General features: G+C 40.4%; 1 protein-coding gene across 4 annotated transcripts; it reads left to right on the top strand.

Moving 5' to 3' along the window:
* The first annotated feature begins 2690 nt into the window (after window positions 1-2690).
* On the top strand, window positions 2691-17749 carry btbd10b (BTB (POZ) domain containing 10b). 4 transcript variants are annotated; one of them, XM_030045857.1, is made up of 9 exons: window positions 2691-2896; window positions 3393-3540; window positions 7257-7453; window positions 8724-9039; window positions 9193-9295; window positions 10245-10365; window positions 13117-13314; window positions 13485-13595; window positions 16670-17749. In XM_030045857.1, exons 2-9 carry the CDS (start codon window positions 3440-3442, stop codon window positions 16999-17001), a joined length of 1479 nt encoding a protein of 492 aa, XP_029901717.1. In that variant the 5' UTR covers window positions 2691-2896; window positions 3393-3439; the 3' UTR covers window positions 17002-17749. The 4 variants fall into 4 exon arrangements, with proteins under 4 accessions (XP_029901717.1, XP_029901743.1, XP_029901726.1 ...); XM_030045883.1 differs by having other exon boundaries at window positions 2693-2896; window positions 7260-7453; XM_030045866.1 differs by lacking the exon at window positions 2691-2896 and adding an exon at window positions 2902-2957.
* Window positions 17750-25122: the final 7373 nt, after the last annotated feature.

Here is a 25122-nt window from a genome sequence, read left to right as displayed (position 1 = left end):
CTAACTGACAGAAAAAGGGTAAATTAATTGTATGTTTGTCACTGTGACCTCTCTTCACTGATATCATGGGTGAAACTATAGATGAGGCCATTGTAGAAAAGCACTCTTTTTACTGTAGTAAACCCACATCATACTGTGGGTTTGTTTTTGTAAAGGAAATGCTTGGAGATTCAAAGTTGGCTCCACTTTCCAATATCTAATGCAAATGAACTGGTAGGCTTTATTTTAAAAACATTCAGAGACATTTGCTTTTGAGATACAAATAATCAGGTCTTTATATTAGAAAAAGAAAAGGCAGCTGTGACCAATTTGAAAAGTCCAAGAGAGAAAGGTGATGGGGGCTTCACCAGTGAGACTTTGTCATTAAAATCTGAAATTGGGAGATAGTAAGAGAGCTCTGTCATTTTGACAACATGTGCAGTTTAGACTGTGTGAACAATTTCATTTCTCTTGGTAGGTAAATACTCTGGCCAACAGTGGCTAATAACTGTCACTGGATGGATTTCTTTTGTATAATTCCTTTTGAGTTGGGCCAACAGCACATATTCAGTGCCTCATAAATCCTTTGAATGCTTGCCAGCCTTTAATTATAAAACAAATTACATTGTTAAAAAAATTATGTTGACAGCAAATGACATTTCACATAATAAATGTTAATTTGCGGTCACATGGTCTCAATGTTTCAAAAAGAGTACGGCATGCAAAATTACAAGCTTCATAACAAAATTTTCAGTCCCGTTATTCATGGTGAAGGATTGGAAATGGAGCAAGTTCAAAAGCAGGCTGACAAACACGACACTTTGCAGAGGTGTTGAAAGCTGAATTAGTCGTGAGTGGTGGTGGAGGTCCTGTCATGCAGATGCCTGTACCCATCGAAGCATTGGAAAGGTGACATCACCATCAATAATGAAACTGGCTCATTGATGACCAGGGGAGGGCTATGCTATATAAAAAGGAGGCAGCCTGTCTCAAAGCACACATGAAAGACAGATCAACAAGTTTGACTGGTCTGCCACATTGCAGCACTATCTCCAAGCCCACTATACCTTTACTGGAAGTAAGGACAAAAACATCTGGTAAGAATGACACGACACACCAAAATCCTCATTTCTCAGTGGCAATATGATACGGGAATATGAGAACACTGTACAATAGGACATACATCAGATCAGACAATCAGTGAGGGTAATAAAGTGAAGTTTCTAACCCCTATTTTTATTTTGCAGTTGGTCAACATGTTTTCATTGCGGTACATGGGAACGTTGCTTTTGATACTCTTCCTCTCCAGTCTTCACACACAGGCAAAACCAGTGAGGTAACTTCTGTTTTCAGTGCGTGTTTCAGAAGTAAGAATACCACGACCTGCCATGAGTTAGTCATGGCTGTTTGAGTCACGTCGCAGACACTCACTGCTTTTTGAGATCAATAATTAATCGATGACACGTCTCCTTGGATTACCTGTGGCATTAAGTCAATCGTGTTTTATTTTTGGCCCACAGAAAGAGGTCCATCAGTGAGGTCCAGCTCATGCACAACGTTCAAGAACACAAGCAAGTCGGGGAGAGGCAGGACTGGCTTCAGGCAAAGTTAAAGGACATCACTGTTACCACGCGTACCAACCCGCAGCATGGACAACCAAGGAACATGAGAAATCTTTTTTCAACGTGATCTTTAAGATCAGAGGCGTAGCTGAGTGCAGCCTGTTTGCTGTGTCTTACCAAAGAGATGCCCCTTGCAAAGTGACCGTGAAATACTGACTGTTACTGTTCTGTATGTTTGTTGACATCTGAGTAAGTATGTTTATGTATTAATTTATTTGTCTACTTGTTTGTTTATTTATTTAGATGGTTATTTTGTTATGTTATTTTTTTATGTTTTTACTTATTTTGTCTGTTTGGGTATTTAGCTGTCACTCAACCACTTTTAATGTTTACAATATTTTGAAGTGTTTCACGGTGAGATTAAAAAGAAGAAGAAGAAGAAGAAGAAATAAAGACTATTAAGACAATATTACTACACAGGAAGGAAAAAAAGTACATTGTAAAACAGGGTCAGATTACCTCATGCTCTCTTGTTCTTCTGACTTGTGAATTTAGCTGTATTCACCTATGCTATTTTTTATTTATTTATTTTTTTTTTTCAAATTACTTTGCTCACTATGAAAGCGTTTACTTACAGTATATTGCATTGCACAAAGGACCAAGAGATAAAAGCTGGTGTAGCATATATGTTTGTGCATGAGCTACGAGAGAAAAAAAAGTGAGATTTTTTTTTTTTTTTTGCTTTATAGCCTAGTATTTTTCGATTATCTTTGGCATTTTTTCCCCTTTCACTGCAAACATTACATGTAAATATGTTAAATAAAAATAAATTAAAATAAAGGGATTATTTTATGTATGATGATGTAGTCTGTGGTGCATGAATGAAACGCAAAGTGAAGGCCATTAAAGTTACTGGTCTTTTTATTTATTTATTTATTTATTTATTTTTAATTCAACTTCTCATTTTTATAACACTCGGCGGCAGTGCAACAGTGGACTGATTGTCTTCCTCTTTGGCTTAAAGCAAACCAAAGATGCTGCCACACGGGACATGTTGAACTCTCTGGTGTGGTTAAAGCGGACAGCACATTAGCCTCGAAGCCTATCCGGAAGGAAGTTGGGATTCATGTTTACAAACATATATCGCGAGAACCGGCGATAACCAACATCGACTTCCTTATAAGGAGAAGTAAAGAATCTGTCAACCGGCGATTAGACAGGTCGGTCGTTGTAAACTTACATTTATTACCTTGTTTTTGGTGTATTTGATGTTTACAGATTAGCGACTGGATCTCGAGCTTTGTTTACGTGAGTGCGTCAGCGCGTGAGCGGCAGTCACGCTGGACGTCAGCTGGGTGAGTGAATGTTTTGAAAGGAGATGGCTGGCTAGCTAGCGAGTGGCTTTCTTCCATAGCGGTAACACTAACTGGATAGCTCATTTTACATTTTAGCTAACTTTACGTAGCGGGCGAAACTCGTTTATGAATCATGATATAAATAGCTACGCGGCAGCCTTGACAACTAACGGCCGCATTTCAGAAATATTACATTAGCAGCGCCTGCTAACGTTAGCTAGACATGCTAACATTGCTAGCTAGTAGTAACCAGACTGGTTTTGGCAGCGTCGTTTATGCCAGCATTGGCTTGTTATTGTGCTGATACTACTTAAACCATTGTTTTTGCACTTTTATTGAACGGTAACAACAATAGCGACTTTCAAACATCACCTAGATTCAAGTCGATGGCTCGTGTAAACTTAGAAAGCTGTTTCGCAAATAGTTAGCCCCACAGTTGGCAAGGGATTGTTCAAAAGGTTAACCAAAGTGACTTGTTGATTTCGCCATTAACTAGATTATGAACGGTGAAAGATCCAGATTGGACTCCCCTGTGTACGGGTGATGGCAGCACGTCTACAGTCATATGATAGCAACTCTAGTGACACCGAAAACTGGGAACGAAAAACAACAAGCCGACCTCGCAAACTCTGCAAGCATTCGAGGTGAGCCATTTGAACATCTGATCTTAGGAAAGGTCAGGGCAGCAGTCATTGTGAGAAAGATGTTAGCTATGATCCGGCTGATATCGGATTTTAGATCCGTTACACATTTGTTACTTTGACTGTGAAATGTCATTATGACTGGGATTAAAGTACAAGCTGCCAGCTATAATCCAGGGCTATTTCAGACACAGCCAGAGGACCAATTGTCCAAAGAAGTACAGCATTTTATACATGGTGTCCAGATTATGCTAAGCGGCCATTTTTTTATGTAGACAAATGATAATAATAATGATAATAATGTGCAGTGCCTTCCAGAAGCCAGCAACCACTACATGCTTTCTGATTGTTAATATCATATTGTCATACTGTGATCTCTTTTTAAATTTATCTTCACATAAACCTGTGAGTAGTGTTGAGTATGAAATTCAGTGATGAATCACAGCAATAAAAATGTTAAAATGCTCTGTGGCTATATTTCAACAACATATATATTATCAGAAAGATAAATTATCTCTTAGTTATTATCTTAGTCTCATAACTGCCACAGAGCAATAAAATACTCATAGGTAAATAGATATATAGACATGTTGATAGATAGAGAAATACAGAGTTTCGCTCAGTGTTTACATAAGATTGAGCACACCACACTGTTGGAGTGGGTGTTTCTTTAACATTCCACAATGAAATAGAAACGCTGATTTAGGTCGAGTTTCACTATAAAATAGACTCAGGCAGGTGAAAAACACCCACTGTGTGATGCTCTTCAGAGTTTGTTTCAGCCATAATCACGTGGAAAGACATTCCTCCACAGTTTTGTTTTTCTAATGTGATTATTATTCTATGTGAAATTTCTCTGGTGCCTCTGCCAGTATAACCGTAGCTTCCTCCATCATATCCTGTGTGGTCCTTCCTACCTTGATAGCCATTGCAGTGTTGATGCCACCCACCCCGGGAGTCTGGTGGTGGGATACAGGCGTGAGACTTTACCAGATATGTTTGCTGTTTGTTTATGTCTCTCCAGACATTCTCTTATACTCCATTTCAGTCCATCTGTGCAACAGCAGGTTGATTCATTAGATGTTATCGATTTACATTTCATAGCTGCAAAACAAGTTTTTCAGAGGTGTTAATTGCTATATAATAAACATTTCATGTGTATCTGCATTTTAATTTGCAAGCAAATTGCTAGCTTAATGACAACAGTAATTTCAGGTTTTGTTTTGTTTTTTTTTTTCAAATTCAAGCTATGCAAAGATTTTTAAATGAAGCAGGCTCCCAATGTGAATTTAACCAGGCCACACTTAACTTGATAATACTGCAGCAGAGTATGGATCATGGATTTAGATTTCTTTCTTATGACATTAGGAAGGCTGAGATGATCAGAGTAAAAAAAAACCCAAAAAAACACAGAAGGAACAATTTGAGAACTTGAGATTTCAGAAATAATAGACTTATAATACTCAGAGCAGAATATGTCTGCGTGATTCCATTTACCTTGGCACATTGGCCAAAAACACACCTAACAATCCTTTTGTAAAGCTTTTGCAGCAAGAGTTTGTTTGCTTTGTAGCCTTGTATTGTACAAACTGGCAGGCCACTTGGTCTGCTTTGGCACTGAAATGTTTCTTTACCTCTGAGACCCTGGTGGGCGTGGTGATAGAGCTCTGTGCCGGGCACATCCTGCTTTGCCAATTGTAAAATCTGGCAGTTGTTTAAGCCTTCATTATGCTGCTTGTTTATCTATTTAATTTTTTTGGTGGTGCCCCATCCATGAATGTGGACATATACAAAACCTTATATTGTTTATTGGTCCATGTTGGTTAAGATGGATCATGGTTACATGAAAAAGAAGTTTTAACGTTGAAGAGAACAATAATCTACTTAAGTGAATTCAGACACAAGAACATTTTTCAGTCTCAAAAATAATTTAAGAAAGAAAAAAAAATTAAGAAGCTGGAAAAAAAACTTTTGAAAATAGTAAAAAAAAAAAAAAGTGCGTAGCAAACAGTGCCGCAGTGCAGAGGAGTGTCTCAGATGGTTGACACGTCTCATTACTTTTTTAGATTCAGATAAAGCATTTGCCTTGTGGATGTTGCAGTGTTATGCTCTCAAGTTAGGATGGTGCTGTTTTGTGTTTTACCTTCTAACATGTCCTCCAGTACTTCACTGAAACATTCTTCTGTTCTTTCTGGATCAGAGAAAACCTTCCTTTGCCTGCCTAAGACCTAAACCACTGTTCTGGAGTTTTCCATTATGATTGAGATTTGTTGTCCTCTCCTCTGTGTAGGGGCACGTTGCTTATCAAAGTAAATTAAATAAGCGAATTGCCTCATAATGTTTCATTGTGGCTGCTGTCCCACTGCAAATCAAATACACTGATTTTGGCCTTAGCAGCAGGATGATTGAACACACACACACATAGTCCATTTATTTTTATGTACGATACCACCTATCACCCCCCCTTATCGTTGCTATTTTGAGCACAACATCTTTTGTTTGAATATGCTTTTGCAGATTTGGCTAGCTTGTGTGTGTCACTGACAGACTGACAGCTCAGTGTCATAGTGATGATGAAGCGCTCACAGTTTCAGTTTGGACACACAGCAAGCGAGACAGAGATAACTGAGTAAAAATAGATGGCCTAATATAGACAAATTGGGAATATTGAACGTGCTGCGGGCGGACATTAAAAAAAGAATTCCTGTCGGAGGGAAAATATTGTGACTTTGGTGTGGGTCCAAAAAAAATATGTTTGGATCCAGATACAGTCCAACTATGGAGCACTACTGCCTTATAATGAATGTAATATTTGTTGCCTGTTTATATACTTAAGAAGAAATGAAGATTCTACAGTAATCTTAGTTGATGATGTTATGATGATGTATTTATTTAAACCAGTAATCATGGGAAGCTTGCATGTCTGCCAGCTTCTCTTGCTGTGTTTCCTGTTTTCTCTCCTATTTTTTGCCCTTTTGTGCTCCCACCCATCCCCCAGGTATAATGAAGCTGCCTGCCTTACTGCTTTGCAGTGCCGCCCGTCAGCTGTCATCTTTTTCTCCCCTTTTATGAAGTTAATGAATATTTAATTTTCAACTGATTTTGTTCCATAATTAGTGTTAACTGAGTCCAATAAGGGGAGTTGGAATTGTGCTGACTATTTCTTGATTGCAGAATCTCGTTGTGTATCAGCCCACTTTTATTTAGTACTGTAGCTGTGACTCCATTACAGTGCTCTGAAGGCATTATGGTCACAAACATGACCGCATTCCATGTGTCATACTCTTTCTGTAGGCCTGTGTGGTAGGTAGGTCTATTAAATCATTGAGGTCACTTGTTGGGGTATATCTGAATTAATAAACATAATAAAATGAATAAAATTAATAAATACTCTGCTCAACATTTGATTTTAGTTTCTGAATATTGTGGTGAGAATAAATGTGTGTAAACCAGATGATAAAGATGTATGAGACCCTCTTAATGTATGAGAACAAAAAGAAGCCGGCACATTGTCTGTGCAAGTGAGGCCCTAACATGTTTTCTAAATGTATCCTGTTTAGTTTGAGCTTCAGTCTGTCCAGGGTGCGCCTGTCTGTCAGCATGTCTTCACAGCTCCTCAGTGTAATGTTAGGAAGCAAAAAGTCAAATTTTTGGGGGGCCTTGAGAGATTCAGGAATGTTGGTGGAATGTTAATTACGCCCTGCTCCTCTCGTGAAAAGCAGCAGTCAGGCCCGTGCATCTCGAGTGGAGTCAGACCAAGGGAAGATGAGCCTGCATAGTGCCAGCGGGGGCTGCGACCGCTCACGTGACCGCCGCCGCTCCAGCGATCGCTCCCGGGACTCTTCACATGAGAGGGAAGGCCAGCTTACGCCCTGCATTCGCAACGTGACCTCACCCACCCGACAACACAACAGTGGTGAGTAATCACTGAAGGAACAGAAGGCTTAAGGATGTCATATCGGAGGTCCACAGCTCTTGGCAGCCACTGTGTAGAGCAGCTGACCACTTTTCCAAACGTACAACTCAATATGGAAAAGTCATGCTCGCTTTCTTTGCTGTTTCTGGCTGGGAATGGATGAAATCAGCATGTACAGGACAGCTAAATGTAACTGGCATTACATGAGTGGCACATACTGATGGAAAGAAGTTGCATATAAATGTAGATGTTTTGCCCAGTTAGCTTGCTGGGTAGTTAGCTGGTTAACAAATCCATATATGTGTTTAGGTCACCTGGGATGACACTTCTCATGCTACATCTCAGAGTGTTTACAGTTGAGCCTAGGGCTAAAGTCAAAGTGGGTTATTGTGCCTCAGTAAGCTAAATTTGGAAACAAATTTACATTTTTAGACCATTCACCTTCAGCTGTGATGTTTACTGCAGGGCTCAAAGTTCTCCATCACTGTTTCGGATTTCCGGCACATCAAAAATAAAGATGAAAATATTACTCAAACAAAATTCTCACGTGGCAACAACCCCTGTTGTATTTCTTTAAACCATGTGTTTATTTTGTTTGTTGTGGGTGCGTGGTGTGTACATGCAGGTACACTGCATCTGCCCACTGAAGTTGTGTGGGATTTACCATATAATTACTGTATATTCATGCCCACCAAGCTAAAAAAAAAAAAAAAAGGCAGAGATACATATTTAGTGGAGTTAAGCTGCAGGAGATAAAATCCTGTTACAGCTTAAATTTAATTGTATAACTCTGTTTTCAAGTTACAGCAAACTAACAGCAGATTTTTCTCCCTTGCTAAACATTTTCAGTAAGTATAAATGTTGTGAAATGTTTTCCAGTGTCATTCCCATTTGACATACATCAGATTGTCTTCTCAAACTGCACTTTTCTAAAAACCTTAAAACCTAAAAAAATTGTGAGAAATAAATGGACAAGCGGTGCACTTGAAGGGAATAAAGGTTATTTTTCCATTCATCTTATAGGAGATGCACCTCCAAAAACTTTTTAATAAAGATCAAGTGGTGAATGAATATTCTGATAGGACCATGGGTTAAATAGGTGTTTTGTAGCAGCAATTCAAATTCCATAAACGATTCAACTAAAAACTAATAAAAATATTGTATTGTTAATGCAGTAATCAGATTCCAATGGTCAATGCTCTGTGGTCTGTCTTTAGTTGGCAGAGAAAACCACCCTCTATGAGCCTTTGTCCTGCCTGTCTGTGTTTAGAGCGTGAACGGGATGGTGGCCCATCGTCCCGGCCCAGCAGCCCTCGGCCTCAGAGAGTCTCTCCCAGCGGCTCCAGCAGCAGCGGGGTAGTCAGCAGTCGTAACAGCAGCCTGTCCAGCACTGATGGCACCTTCAAAAGCTTGGGAGTCGGAGAAATGGTTTTTGTCTATGAGAATCCCAAGGAGGGAGGAGGGAGTGCCAGTGTGGGAACCCGAAGCATCAGGACCTCAGAAAGGGTCACTCTGATTGTGGACAACACGCGCTTTGTGGTAGACCCTTCAATCTTCACTGCACAACCCAATACCATGTTGGGCAGGTACAGCACACACCGAACATCACTGTTCTTTAGCTTCACTCAGTGTTGCCAGCATAGCTAAAGTATCCTTCTAGCCAGTAGTTTATAATTTTGTTTATGTTGTATGGAAATTTTCTGTTACTCACCTAATAAACCTAAGATATGTTTTTTCAGAATGTTTGGATCGGGAAGGGAGCACAACTTCACACGGCCCAATGAGAAGGGGGAGTACGAAGTGGCTGAGGGCATCAGCTCTACAGTTTTCCGAGCCATCCTGGTCAGTCTCTGTTGGGTTAGCAAGCCCAACATTATCACTCATTTTGACCCATCAGTCATTTATTTTCTTTTATTTCTTATTCTAACATAACTTCCTGCTGAAACACTAGGTAAAAATGCTTGTCACCTATCTAATCCATCTGTCATTTATGGGGACAGCAGTCACTATAGCCAAAATTGATATAAGGAGGGGTGAAAGAGAGTGTAGAGAAAATGTTTTTTTTTTTTTTCTTGAATTGTTTTGTTGCATCATGAAGTGAATGCACACATTAAGTCAGTGTGCACTATGCATCGCGTATTATTGTTCTTTCCATAGCTTTTAACCTTGAAGGACTGCAGATGAAGATGAGCTATTATGGCCAACTGTGGCTCTCTACAGTTATTTTTTATTCCTATGAAAGACCATTGTCCCTTGTAAACAAATAAATAAAGTTAGAGCTAAAGTTACACCACTGAAACCGAGCCTCGTTCAGGATGCAGAATCATCACAGTAAATAATATTATTGTTTTGGTATGAGACATTCATTTCTGAGTATTCCAACATAATGTGACTGCTTTTTTGTCCTTCAGATTTACATGAAGGTTGTGTAATAAATGTCGGCATTTATATAGCGATATTTTAATACATGTTAATAATATTACTATTAACTTACTAAAAGGAAAACATTTTAGTCAGTGGTATCATTGTACATTACTGGGACAGCCGTTGTTGGGGGTTGACTGCTCAGGAACTGGTACGTGGATAGAAGAATGAAAACTATGATACTGTATCAAAGTGCTACTGCATCATAATGCTAAACAGAAACATCATTATCATCATCATCATCATCAAAGCTTTATGTCTCTTGTAGGTTTAGGAAAGGAATTTCGTGTTGATAGTTTGATGTTATTATAAAAGAGTAAAAGCATTTTTTAAAAATTACTGTCTGTAATTTTTGTCTAATTGGCAGGATTACTACAAATCTGGGATAATCCGTTGCCCTGATGGAATCTCAATCCCAGAGCTCCGGGAGGCGTGTGACTATCTGTGCATCTCTTTTGACTACAGCACCATCAAGTGCAGAGACCTGAGTGAGTGACTAACCCTACCCCCGTACCTCTGGGGCAGTGTAATGGTTAACTGTAACCTTTTTAAGGGTGACCTAGTTTCAGGATGAAAGAATGAATAGAGCAGGACAGTGGTTATGTCACTGCTGGTTAGCTGGCAGTTTCGCAAATGAAGTCCAATGAGGAAATATGCTCGGCAGCACTGGGCTTTGGACATACCCTAACTTGAGATCGGTTATGTTTCGAGAGCCGAATCACCCTGGAGTAGACAGTGTGATTTGAGGATAAATCTGGACCTTTCTACGGTTTCAGTTTTTCAAAATTTAAATGTCAGGATTTGCAGTCTTTTTCAACAAAATGAATGAACAAGGGTTCCTCAGATGAATCAAGACACCGTGCAGTCTTGCTTTTAAGTAATGCGAGTAAGGCATGACAGCAGGAACAGTGAGGGTTTATTCTGAGTAGGGGTGGATCAGTGACGGGTAACTGGTGACACTATTTTACCCACGCTAACAATGGTATCACAATACAGCTTATTCTGGGCTATGTGATGCATTGTAAGATAATCACCTATGACACATCATGATATCTGTAACTGAAGAAGAAAATAATTTCCCAGGAAGCAGGAATCAGTCGTGCTTTTAAGTGTTTTAATATGCAAAGTGACAGCAACATGAGCATGACACAGCAGTTCCAGTTAAAATACCTTTAGGCAGGGAGCAAATACGCCTCCTAGGAACTCAAATGTGCATCTGTGCAAATTCAATTGAAAACTTAAATATTACAAATATTACATTATTGATATACTTGGCACATGTGTATAAATATTGCTTTATCAATGTATTGTTCCACCCCAAATTCTGAAACAGATCAGAAGAACGGTATTTAAAATTGCAATACGTGATCAGTAAGGCTGAGCAATTTTATCTATTCTGCAATATATATATCGATATTTTGTTTCCCCAGAAAGTATCGATTTTTCAGCCGTGAGTATCGATGCATTAAGCCCCAATCAAATCCCCCGTTCGCGTTGCAGGAGAGCAATTAGGTCAGCCAGCCGCTAGTGTCCATGTAGAGCATTTCTAGCAAGTTACCCGTCTAGATACTCTCTTTACACCGACGCCGACGTCTTCCTCTCCCTGTTTACGCAGTCAGAGCTAAGAGATTCAGGAGAGAGGCGCTACAGCAGTGCACTGACATAGATTGTGTAACAAAGTGAAGAGTTGCCACTCTGGTCTATTTTCATTGGCGAACAGCAGCACACTGGCTTAGCTTGTCTATTCAGAGAAGAGGTATCACTTCGGCTTATTTTTCGATCTGTGTTATCACATGCATACTACTGCTCATACATTGGTAGCTGAATTGTTAGGTCTGTTTGATAAGTAATTTACCTTTTTAAAATAATAATAATAATTAAACATATTGTTAAATTATTGGAGTCAAGCCAAACTAATTTTCTCATCACATCTTTGATTCATTTTGTCCAGCATTTGCAAACTGTAGACTCTCTGTCTAGTCAGAGCCATATATTGTGTAACTGATTGATGCTTTCAGTTTTCAGTTCAATTAATTCAATCCAAGTCAATGGAACACTCACAAGATGTCACCAAAATCACTCTGTCCCTTTAAAATCTTTCAGAAAATTATGTAAGTGTATCGAATCGTATCGTATCGTATCGTTGGCTGAATATCGTGATATATATTGGATCGTGAGCTGAATATCGTGTATCGTATCGTATCATGAGATTAGTGTATCACTACAGCCCTAGTGATCAGATAAATCAGATTGTCCTGCCAGTAATTATTGCAGGGAAACTGTGTTACTCTTTGTTGCTTACAAAGTTGACACACCAGCCTTGTGAACAATACATTCTCTTACTAGGAGATACTGTGGCATTTTGTTAACATTATCAACAATTAGATTTGTTCTTCAATTTCCTGTATTATAATTTGTTGAGCCAATCAGTACTGTGACCTTAAGTTAGCATTGCCATAGTGAGCAATGGATGAGCAGCCCATTTAGCATTACAGATGGAGGGACACCCAACATTTCCTGACTAGATAAAACTTTCTCTGCTTTTTTTTTTTTTTTTTTTTTTGCCTGACAAGCAGCTTGCTGCCTTGGTAGGCCTAACCAATCAAATCATCATTAATGTGTTACTAGAGTTGAGTCTCACAAACCTCAGCACACCACATCATACCTTTCTGTGATTGGTTAGCTAGGCTTGAACAGTAGCCTCATGCCCAGAAATCACAAACTTGCTGCATGTCCAAGAGCTTCCATATCTTATTATTGGTGGTTGTCTGAGATTTAAGCTTTATTGGAAAACAAAGTGCATTTTTCTGTTGTTATTGGAGGTGCATGGGAATTGAGGCACTGTGGCTCGGCTAAAACATTTGAGTGAACAGTGATCTTAGGTATCAGTTTATTCGGGCCTGTATGTGCAGTTCAGCAACAAATCATGGAAATAAGGAGCACAGTTTTGTCACTACAAAATTATCGTGGCGCTGAACAACAGGTGCTGGTAATCAAATGTCACATGCGCATAATTAAATGACAGCCACAGTCACTGAGTAGCATTTATGGTAATGTGCCATATTGACAGAAAAATGTGTGAAACATGATATTTTCCTAACACTGCTGATTTGGCAGCCGGCTTTCATATGGTTTTGATGTAGAAGCTTTGAATTACAGCAGATGCTGCCTGCTCGCCTGTGCCTCCCATCAGCAACGTTTGGTCAGTCCGGTGACATTCTCATCCGTTATGTTCTCAGGTGCCCTGATGCATGAGTTGTCAAATGATGGAGCACGGCGACAATTTGAGTTTTACCTGGAGGAGATGGTTCTTCCTCTGATGGTGGCCAGCGCCCAGAGCGGAGAGAGGGAGTGTCACATTGTAGTACTTACTGATGATGACGTGGTGGACTGGGACGAAGAATATCCACCACAAATGGGGGAGGAGTATTCACAAAGTGAGACTACATGCTTATTACAGAATAGACACACACACACACACACACACACACACACACACACACACACACACATATATATATATATATATATACAAGCCTAGTTTGATATACAAAACATAAATAGATGACAGTGTTCATTGAGATTCTGTTGTGTCTTCTCTTTGCAGTCATATACAGCACAAAACTCTACAGATTTTTCAAGTATATTGAGAACCGAGATGTTGCCAAATCTGTTTTGAAGGAGAGAGGATTGAAGAAAATAAGACTGGGCATTGAAGGTAAGTTGAAGTGTTGAATAGTAACTAAGATGTAATCCCTCCTAATATTCATTAAAATAATGAAGTGCGTTACTTAAAAGGAGGAGCCAGCTTCCACTGAAATGCATATTGCTCAAATAAATCTTTCCTCAAGGTACTGATTTAAGTGCCACAGCTGAACTTCAGAAACGGCATAGATGGTGGCTTAAAATTGTTTAATTAAAAGAAAGTACACAATATTTGGCCACCACACTCTGTAAAAATAATGCTAATTCACCTGGGGCACATTGAAAATGTGACATTTCAGCCAGGGCAGCCTTCAGCAGACATAACAATATTATGCAGCGAAAGAAACTCACAAAAGACAATAGGACGGAAACAAAGACATCTTGGCACATGCAATAAAACTGATACTGATCGGTTGGTGTCTATTGAAGTGCAGGACCCAGTCGAATAAGACACATATGGCGCTTTTCCACTAGTACCTACTCAGCTCGACTCTACTCGGTTTGTAAGCTTTTCATTAGGTGGTAGTACCTGGTAGCAGGTCCTATTTTAGGACCTACTCGGCCAGGGTTCCAAGCGAGCTAAATCGAGCTGAGTCCAGCCGAAATGTGACGTTAAATGCTGTGCAGGCCACTGATTGACAGGGAGTGACGACACATGAGAGCGATGTGCGCATTGATTATCGCTGAAGTTGGCAAAGTCGGAAAATGGCAAGCAAACTGGTACCGTGGTCAAATGAAGAGGTGGAGACTTTTCTGTGCTTGGTGGCGGCCCAAAGAATCCAGAGGGAGCTGGACGGTGCGCCGCCTTGCTATGACGACTCCACCCACGGTGAGCTGGTACTCAATTGTAATGGAAAACGGCTGAAACTGAGTAGAGTCGAGCCGAGTAGGTACTAGTGGAAAAGCAGCAATAGACCAAACAGTCGAATTATATCAATGGCCTTTTGGACCCATGGACTAGGGTTGTCACAAGAATAATATTCTTCCGTAACTGATGGGGGCCGTATGCATACGATTTACACTTGTTGAAGTGTGCGCTGAAGAAGGGACAAACACACACAGCTCTGCCTCAGCTTCTCCAAAAGAAACAGCAAGGGTCGTTTATGGAAGGATTTTGCGTTCCAGGTGGATGCTCAGGGGATAATAATAAATTCGCGAAACAAAATATGCAAACGTTGCCGTTTCCCATTAAATACCCTAACCCTAACCCTCAGTGGTCCTTGAGGAGGCTCCAGGGCGTCTTCAGAAAATAGGAAATATTTTAATTTCACTATTATCTAATTTACTAGAAGTTAGGCCAGTGAGAGAATATATAAGCATGACTATTCAGTTCAGAGGATTCACACTCTTCAATGTTATTCTGCCAATCTACAGTCAGACAGTTATGGAATAACTAAATTTATGTACTGATGTATATCAGTTTGGGGGTCCTTTATACCAAAAAGGTTGAGAGCCACTGGTTTAGGGTGTATTCTTCTTCTGCCAGTTCCCGGAGCCCCAGGCCTCTTGTTGTTGCTCTGAAAAAGATCCTTATGGGCAAGCTTAAGGCTCACCTTTTTTTAATGGTTCAATATAACAATGCCCCTCAGGACATTTAGGGCCTTGTCTGACTTTGCGATTGGCATAGACCCATGAAGGTATGGGGGAGTGATGGCTGGCCTGTGGCTTTTTGGTGGATGAGGGTTACTGTTTGTTTACTGAGCCTATTCCGTGGCCTGTCAAATTCTGTAGGATCTTTTCTTTCTTTGAAAACTTTGTCTAAATTTCTATCACTGGTTTGCACTGAAAAGCACCATCTGTAGACTAAATTACATCTAACATCTTTAATGCAAGACAGCGCAGACAAGGAAAAAAACACAGAGGTTTCATGAGGAGGCCTAGAGCCAATGTCTGTTCTTTTTCCTCCCCTGTGCTGTCTTGAATAAATCATGTTCAAGGTAGTTAAGTCTACAGACGGTTTGTCCGTGTACACCACTGCTGCAAGTCTTAGATGATCCTACATGGAGAGGGAGAAACAGAGAGAAAAAGCGAGTTTTTCATTTGCAGTTAGTGCTTCTGTCCATCCTGCCTGATATGTTTCCCCAGGGAAAGAGTGAAGGCAAAAATTACTGGTTGGCAGAATATGGAGCTCTCAGAGGCATCATTCAGTCATGCTATTGAAGAGAGTTATCCAAATCATTGGGACCAAAACTCAGTAGACCAATAACAGTAGGTTGGGTTGATCTTATTAAACCCCCCCACCCCCACCCTTTTCAGCAGTAACCAGGGCTTTTCCCTAGGCTTTGTATCCCGTATGGAGGAGAAATCCTGGGAATGAAGTCAATACACCATTACAATTGTCAGCATGTCTTGTGTGTTGTAGGCAGGCTCTATTCATCACAGTAAATGTTACACTTGATGATGCAGTCATGCATCAAGTGGTAGCAAGAAATACTACTACAGCTTTAGTTTTCCTGCTTTCAAAGTCTTACTTTTATCTGGTTGAGTGAATGATTAGAGGTTTAGGGGCTAAAACTCTTGCTGCTGCTTGGCCTGTACTTGCATCATCAGGTGTAGGATTTGCTTGGATGAATACAGCCTTCCTACAGTTGTATCAGTGAGTATGCTGGCATTTCATACTATAATGATTTTCAGCATTATTTCTGTGTATATCAGTGTTTTTGTTGATTGTTACTGATGAAGAGCTCCTTGACCAAGTTACAATGGTTTTAATATGCTCCAAAAACACTTGAAAAACAAAACAAAAAAAAAAAAAAAAAACCTCACTTTCACTGGAGAGTGTGGTGTCCATACATTGCATGCAAATCAACTATTTTCATGGTTGCCCCACTGCTCCTGTTGCAGGAGGCCAACTTTCCTTCTCTGTACCTAGAACTGAGTTGAAATATTGCTGCCATCTCTGTTGAAACCAAAGAACAGGAGCACTTCTTCTCCAAGCACTGATGCATCTTAATGTACTGTGTGCTTCACCCATTGGGTGATGGGCACACATTCCATGAATGAAGTGTTTTAGAGATCCTAGATCAGCAACATCTTTGTGCTAACATTGACTGAGCTAACCGTTTGTCCTTACTGTGCTTTTGGCAGGCTACCCCACATATAAAGAGAAAGTCAAGAAACGTCCAGGAGGGCGTCCAGAAGTTATTTACAACTATGTCCAGAGGCCCTTCATCCGCATGTCCTGGGAAAAGGAAGAGGGCAAGAGTCGCCATGTGGACTTCCAGTGCGTCAAGTCCAAGTCCATTACTAACCTGGCAGCAGCCGCAGCGGACATCCCCCAGGACCAGCTGGTGGTGATGCACCCTGGCCCCCAAGTGGACGAACTTGACATCCTGCCTAACCACCCACCCAGTGGGAATCACTACAGCAACAACTATAACAACGAGCCTGACCCTGACGCACCCTCGCCTGCTCTCTGAGGACAGACTAGTCCTCTTTCAATGCCTCTGCCCCTCCTCTTTCTCCTCTAGTCCCTACTCCCAGCATGCTGCAGCATGGAGCGCCAGGGGCACCATAACCATATTGCCTTGACACCTCCTTTGCAGCCTTAGAGCCTCAAGAACCTGGTTGACTGTAGAAGAGAAAAAATAAGAATACAAGAGGGATATAAGACTTGTGAAAGGCAGAGTTCTCTCTTATTTTCATTTTGTTTTTTACTTGACCAAAGGAATTTATTTTTCTGTTTGAAATAAATTCAGTAAAATACTTATTAACATTATTATTGTTATTTACAACTTACAATGGTTATCATTACCTTATTTTGATCAGTCTGGCTGTGCACTCTTTTGTGGGTTTACTGTCTTTGCTCTCTGATTTTATTTCACTCGTTGAGAATTACAAATTGATGGCCTAACTAGTGAATGTGCTTTGGGGAACAGCACAAGACTGGCAGTGGAGAAAATATGACTATTCTGGCCATTGAGGAAATCTATTGCTATCACCACTCAGTGTCATGATCTCCAGTTGAACTCCCCTCAGATGTCGTTTGAATCTAGTAATGGGGAAGGTAGTCATTGGCTGGATCTGATATGTGATGTTATGCTCCTCTTACAGCCAACATACTCAGCAGAACACAGGCTGTTGTGGTCAGAATCTTTTTGTGCAATGCTTGAAATCATTGTTTAAAAAGAAAAGTTGAAATCATAAAATAAAGACATTAAAACCATGGTTCTTGTGTATGATAATAACCTTTATTTATACAGTTTAGCACAGTATACAACAACAAGGATGCAAATAAGAGAGCAAAAGTGCAACACAATCAGAAATAAAATTAACAGGCAAACTATTACAAAGACAAAACAAAACTAAAACATTTAGGATATAATCAGGAACTTAAAAACGATTTAATAAAAGTGATAATAGTTGTAGAAAAACAGGAATTAAACAAGCAATCAAGCCAACTAATCTAAAAGTAATTACAAGGAGAGGCCGAAACTATGAAAAGGCTGATAAGTTGACTCGATCAAATGAGAGGCCAAATTACAGGAACTCATTAGCAGGGCAAGGCTGTGCAAAGTTTTGTAAGTAAACAATAAAATTTTAAAATCAACTCCAAATTTCACAAGGGGCCAATGGCCACTTGCTACAACATACCCTGGACTTTCACTTTTCCAGTTGTCGTAATGTAAGAGGTTACATTGCTCAGCCTGCTGCAGCTCAGCTCGGCCGTGCTGTGAGCTCAGTGAGAGTTGAGTGTAAGATGTCAATTCAGGTCATGGTCATACATTGCAAAATGTTGATGCAGCATGACCCATCCTTGATTGCGGTGTGTCCGGGTCAGTAACTCAAAACCGATCACAGGGACCAAGGCAGGTCACTGAAATCCACTCACTCATCATTAAAACACCTTAAAACTGCTGAAACTGCTTTAATCTGGCACATTCATGCCTATGCTAATGTGGGAATGATCACCTGAGCAGACAAACAGAAAAATGAAAAAGTGTTGTCTTGTGGCAAGGTTTACTGACTCACATCACTGAAAAGCACTAAAATCTCAGAACGTCATCTTCATATGAAACACTGCAAACTATGGTAAGATGATAGTTAAAATGGAATTGTGGGAGTGAGAGTAGCCCATGGAGCCAGGTGCTGATACTCCTCCAGAGGAAATGTCTAGAGCGATGCTATTCCGGATCGGTAATGTGAGTTTACTTGTAAATAGCTAAACTTTTTCTCTGTTGGAGGGTTTGTAACAGAAAATCTGTAAGAGTTGGATTGTGTTGGGGTGCTGGGAGAAGCACCTTTCCTCCCAGTGAGGAGGTATCTGAAGGTGGGGTGCTGGTGATACATGGGCCACAGCTTGATAAAGAGGAGCCTCTAATGCTGTTTGTTTACCCTAGTGCTTTACTTTCTAGTTGGAGCCATGCCAGAATGAACAACTTTAATCCACCGTTGTCAGTGCAGTGTTGTACATACCCATCTGCTGCATGGAAACAGAGGGGGGTTGAAATGGGTGCTGCATAGAGCACATAGTCAGCAATGATACATCAAGGACACTGGATTTCACAGAATGACCCTCCGTTATGAACATATCATTATTACCTGTTATTGTCATTTAATTCTCTCAGTATTAATCAGAGCTGTTGGATGTTCATACCCGTGGACTTCTATCACATCCTCTGCCATCATGCGCCCAATCTTTCCAGCTCCTGCCCTCGTACCAGAAGGGATCCCAGATACTGCTTTGAATGTTGGCCTCCCTGCACCTTTACCAGCACGAGGCCATAAGATACACATCTACTGTTCTGCTTTGGTGGTTAGCACAGGCAAGACAGCCACAGGAAAATGTTATCTCACCATCACCTGGGATTAGTGTACTCTCAGTTCTCTGTGGGGCAGCAGCAAGCTGCTAATGGCTGTTATCAGCTCCACTGACAACAGAATTTCTTTGTTTAGGAACAAGTGAAAGAAAGAGGAAACTACAACATATAGTGCAGCAGTGATCACTGTATAATGCTCTAATCCTGCATCTACCCTGCACTGGTAATACTGCCTCCATTGCAGACTAGTTTTCTTTGTTTCTGATTATTGGTATAACACAAAAGGTATTTCTCCTTGTGACCACCAATGGCTGAGAAGACAGGAAATTTTACCAAATTCCTCTCTTGGATGTGTTTGTGCACTGTGCAAAGTTGGATTTCTACAGTGACTACTGTAATGTTATGAAGCATATATCAAAAATAGTACAAGGTCCTACAATCTTCTCAAAGTGAACTGCTGAAAATATAATACATCATGGATGAAACAGCAGGAGGAAACTCAATGCCTGTACAAAAAAAAAAAAAAAAAAAAAAAAAAGGCAATATGTGATGTTCATTACAAGGTCATTGGCAGTTGTGGCAAAAAAAGTAGAGCCAATGTTCTCCACTACTTTGGTCCAGGGGTTTGTGAACCTGAATCAGTGGCTTCATGAAACATGAAAAATGAGCCATCCATTATTTTCAGGTTGAAGCAGTTTGTACTGATCCTCTGTCTCATCTGCAGCACTGGAAGGACACAACAACAAAGAGTCAAAGTCATAAGGGGACAAAGAGTCCAGGGGTGAGCTGGCACTCAGCAGGACCACTCCATCTCCCAGCTGTACCTCTAGCCTTTCTGTGACACACCAAATGCTACTCATGTCATGTCACCAGCAGCGTTCCACTACAACACAACCTTTGTCTTTGGAAAAAGTTGTTTTGGCCTCATAAAAGTGTAATGTACTTGCTGACACACATACCTGGCAATGAGATTCAGCTAAATGACCGATGTAATCTCGATGAAAATATTTGGAAAATGAAGTTCTAAGCAACTCTTCAGGTAGATAATCCAAAATGGCTGCAGTGCCAAAAATGAAAAGTGCATTAAACATACTTTAAGTGAAATTACACTAATCATATTGGAGATTTTGTTAATTCAAAAAATAGCTTTGAATATAAACTCTAGCTGCAACTTGAATGTGATCCCTCTTGTTGAATTGCAGCCAAATGTTAAGACCCTGGTGTTGTTTCTAAGGACAGGCGAGGGCATGGTATGAACACTGGTTTCTGGGTGTGTTTATTTACTGTGTGCTTTATGTTGGAAATGATCAGCAAAAACAAACTTCCCATCAATAGCATGACACAAAGTATACAGCTTAAGTTACTTTCCTCATTGTGAGGCTCAATATCTTCAGCTCTTAGTGGGAGGCCAGCTGTGAATGCCAGTGCAGAAGCTCTTACGGTCCGTTGCAGAGGCTCTCACGGTCTGTTGCATATAAAGGAGAAACTATGTTAAAAATGTACTGAAAACTGAGAAGAGTACCATGTAGGTACGAGGCTTTTATTAAGCAGCATAACACAATCACCTGGGAGCTGAGAGAAGATGAAAAAGAGAGCGGAGATACTTTTTTCTTTTTGGAACAAATGGAGGAAAACTTGTCTCCTGCTTTGACCTGGTTGGCCGCATTTCATATTTCACAGGGATGAAGGAGGAGTCTCGAAGGACCATTGGACGGACCTGGACAGATGTCTGTTTTCACTGGAAGACCTGGTGAAATGTAAATACACAAGAATATACATGTCAGAAAAATGACAATACTGTTACAAGTAAACTTTAATTCTACTTTAAATACAGCTAACTTAAATTCCACCACCATCTAAATTGCCATCTTAGATACTCCATTGGAGGAGGCAAAGCTTATATGCACATTTGCCATCATACATAGAAACATGCTAGAAAGATTTTGGCCCCAATGAGAATTAGACAATATTGTCCTATGTTGATATAGAAGAACACATAACCATCCTGGAGACGGTCATAACAAAGTTAAGTAAGGAAGACTTTAAACTAGGCCTTAAGAAATGCCAAACTGCAAATGGGACATAGAATATTGAAGGTTTAATGTAAGGGGAGATGAGAGGACCATCACAGATTAAGGGACCAGCGAAGAAATTTCTAAACCAATGGATCCCCTACATGAATGGGAAGGAAAACTGAAGAAATGTGAAGCACAAGTCGAACAAGACACCAGGAAATGGGACTCAACTTTGTAAAACTGAGAGACACAAACAGAAGGTCCAGTCCACCAGGGCCTCTGCCCAAACTTGCCACCCATGTGGCATCGCAACTGCACCCCACATGTCCTTTCACAGGTAGAGGGCCCTTGGAAGGGTGGCCTCGCATGCAGGAAGATACAAAGGCCTGGCTCCAGGAGGGGCCCGTCACCTGGGACCTTTCTGCCTTGGGTAACCCTTCAAGGAGGTACACACTCTGGAATGCACTGCTCCCAGGTTCAGAAAGCATATATCCCGGCTCGCCTGGGAATGCCTTGGGATCCTGCAGGAGCAGCTGGTGGACATTAGCAAGCAGCTGGAATCTTTGTTGAGTTTTTAAGTGAATCACACACATGCTTGATTTTCTAAAAGACACCATAAAACTGTCAGAGGTTTTAAGCCATGCTCTGCCTGATTTATACATTTACCTTTCAGTAAATCTACCTACAATTGTAGTAATTGAGTCAAACATTCAAAATCACTGTTATGGGCCCTTTAAACATGCAATAACACAGGTAATGAGCCTTTAATAATTCTCTGTCCAAAACTTCTTCATTGGGCACTCAGAAGTCATAACAGATGACTGTATGCCACTGATTAAAAAAAAAAAAAAAAAAAAAAGGAACATGTAAAATGATCTCCAAACAAATAATGTTTCCTGCTGACTACACTGCAGTTTATATTAAGTGTGGCGGATGTCGGAGAATGGAAACATCAGTGTGTGTGCCTGATGTTTTTAGAAAATGCACAACAAAACAGCCTGAGGAAGAGAGTGGAGTGTAGTAATAGAGGGGACGTCAATCTATGTTACACAACACATTTGCATGTATAAATGTACACACACACACACACACACACACACACACATATATGCACAAATAGCAATGAAGTGATTCATTTAGTGATTTATCAGCAGGAACAGTGATGGGAGCTCTGATTAAGTGGCCTATTTCCTCGACGGCTCAGATGGGTGATCTGTGCTGTGGGCACAGAAATTGTATTTTGGTCATGGCCATGACTTTTATTGTAGCCTGCGACATGTTATTGCCTGTGCAGATGTCACAATTCATTGTCTTGATTTGATTATTTTGTGCGCTTGAATTCACTGATAGATAAAAAATAATTTCATCCAATGTGCATTTGTTTTGTCATGCACACAGCGCAACATCTTTATTACTTGTGAACAGCTGTGTTAACTTGCATCTCTTGTACTGTCTGTACAGGCTGCTCATTAAGCCATGACCACTGAGTTTCTTCTTCTACCCTTTCATCACTGGCCATCGGGTGTTCTTATGGCATGTTTGTCTCTTTAAAAAGCATTGATTTTATGTATCTGCCTATATGATGTTTTGCTGTTTATATATTGTTTTGCCATTCAGATGTTAGATGACTGACATCACAGGTCGAGGCAGTACTAATGGGCAACATTAGAGTCTTGATTCTCCTTTCAGAAGATTGGGTCAGAGTACTTCATGCTTTTATCACTGCGACATGGCAATAATATATGTGAACTGTTAAACCAAGTGGCACAGTCTTTAACCCAGCGGGTAAAGCTATCTATACATGATGAAGTTGCATTTTCTTAGGGAAACCACACCTGCTGTAACTCTGCAGCTTCTCTTCTGCACCTCTGAGCATTACAACATCTTGTGCATATGGGGGCAGACACAGCCTCACACTGTCCAGTGGTGCGATTGGTGAAAAGAGACATTTGCACATCGACTGATAAGTGAATTACCCTGCAAGTTAACCATGACCAACAATAATCTCTCACACCCACGCTGTGTGAATGATTTCCTACAGCACTGGTTAAGAGCGCTGCGGTCATCGTGGGCGTTTTCTAAACTCAGCAAGATATCAAAAGGCATTCATTAAGCTTGTGTAAAACAATAATATTCATAACATAAGCCCTGCCTGGCATGACATGACACAAATAATCTGTCTCAAAGCATTAGAGGCCATTAACATCTGCTATGGGACCATACATTAAGTATGGTAGCCTACACAGATATAAGGCACAGATTACAGATTACAACATGACCCAGTTTCTCTGTGCTGTGCTGACTACTGCACCACTAACCCACATTCACAACCAACTGGCTTCTGGCAAAATAAACTGATAATATAAGTACCCAAACTGGAAGAAGTTTCATAAGAGCCTTAATATGTGCTTGTCCTATTAATTATAACTTGCATCTAGTTGATGGGCCCGGGCAATGGTTTTTTGTCTGTTCCGGCGGCCTGGCACAAAACTAAAGGGCACGGAGCGTTTGCAGTTTGGGCGCCGAGGCTCTGGAACGACCTGCCTGAGGAAATCAGGTCGACTGAGTCAGTGATTTCCTTGAAGTCCCTCCTTATTGCAGAGCCTTTCCTGATTTTCCTTGATTTTTTAATTTTCTTTGAACTGTCTTTTATTGGTTTTTGTACTCCAAATAATTTTTTAAATTTTTTTTTATCTATTTTATTTTTTGCTGACTATGTGAAGCACTTTTTAATATTAGTATTAGCATTATTAGCATTATTATAGGCTACCTTATATGTAGTCTGTGTTGTTGACTGGTCATATATTAACTAGTAAGTAGATATATGACCAAGAGTAAGTTGAGTAGTAAGTTGATATATGACTAAGAGTGGGTAAAAATTATTATGCTTTTTTTTTTTTTTTTTTTTTTGTAAATGGTGGGAAGAAGAATTTAAGTCTGTGTTTACCCTGCTACATTCCTGACTGTGTGCATATTTCTCTTTGGCACCTCACTGGACTCTGTCTGACCTGCTTGGAGAGGGAACAGCTTGCTCTGTGACTTAGGCCATCACTGGGACATTTTCAGTAATGAGTGATGCTTCCAGCGACAATGCAAGGTCAATAGTTTTTCTAAAACATGTAATTATAACTCCACAAACACCTCTCCACCAGTCATCGGCATCCTCCTTCTCCTTTCCTCTTCTTCCTCTTTGAGTTATTATCATTACTAAATGCACAGGTATCTGGTTAGATAGCACTCTGTCCTTCTCACACCACATCAGCAGGTTACAGTCTAAGGTCACATCTAAAACTGATTTCTTGTACAGAGTGCCCTCCACTTTCACTCCCTCTGCTAAACGTCTCGACAAACGAGCATCCTTTCCATTTTACACTGTGGTGACGTCACATTCAGGTCGGCATGCAAGGCCTTACTCAGGAGGCTTGATGTTCTGTGTCGCTCTGCTATCCGGTTGCTTCTAATGTTCCTTCCAAAACACACCGCTGCACTCTTTACTCCTCTGTCAGCTGGCCATCCTTATTCATTGGTTCATGTTTATTTACAAAACCCTCCTTGGCTTGTCCTCACTCGTATCTGTGTCACTTGTTGGAAGCCTCACCTGCTACCTACGACACCTGTTCTGCTCTCAACATATGCTTTTGAAAGTTGCTCAAAACAAAAAAATACATTTGATTGTCGGTCATTCTGGTCTGCTGCAGACACAATCTGGAGCCATCTCCCAAAAACACTAGAACTGGGCAATTTCATACCCATATCAGCTCTCTTG

Source organism: Myripristis murdjan, chromosome 3 (genome assembly GCF_902150065.1).
Source record: "Myripristis murdjan chromosome 3, fMyrMur1.1, whole genome shotgun sequence".
Classification (NCBI taxonomy): domain Eukaryota; kingdom Metazoa; phylum Chordata; class Actinopteri; order Holocentriformes; family Holocentridae; genus Myripristis; species Myripristis murdjan.
This window is presented reverse-complemented; position numbering and strand designations above follow the sequence as displayed.

Bases quoted from the DNA above. Each gene is read 5' to 3' on its own strand.
- btbd10b (XM_030045857.1), top strand. From the start codon at position 3,440: ATGGCAGCACGTCTACAGTCATATGATAGCAACTCTAGTGACACCGAA. The intron at 9,296-10,244 runs GTCAGTCTCTGT...TCTAATTGGCAG, and splicing joins CAGTTTTCCGAGCCATCCTG to GATTACTACAAATCTGGGAT. The intron at 13,596-16,669 runs GTAAGTTGAAGT...TGCTTTTGGCAG, and splicing joins AATAAGACTGGGCATTGAAG to GCTACCCCACATATAAAGAG.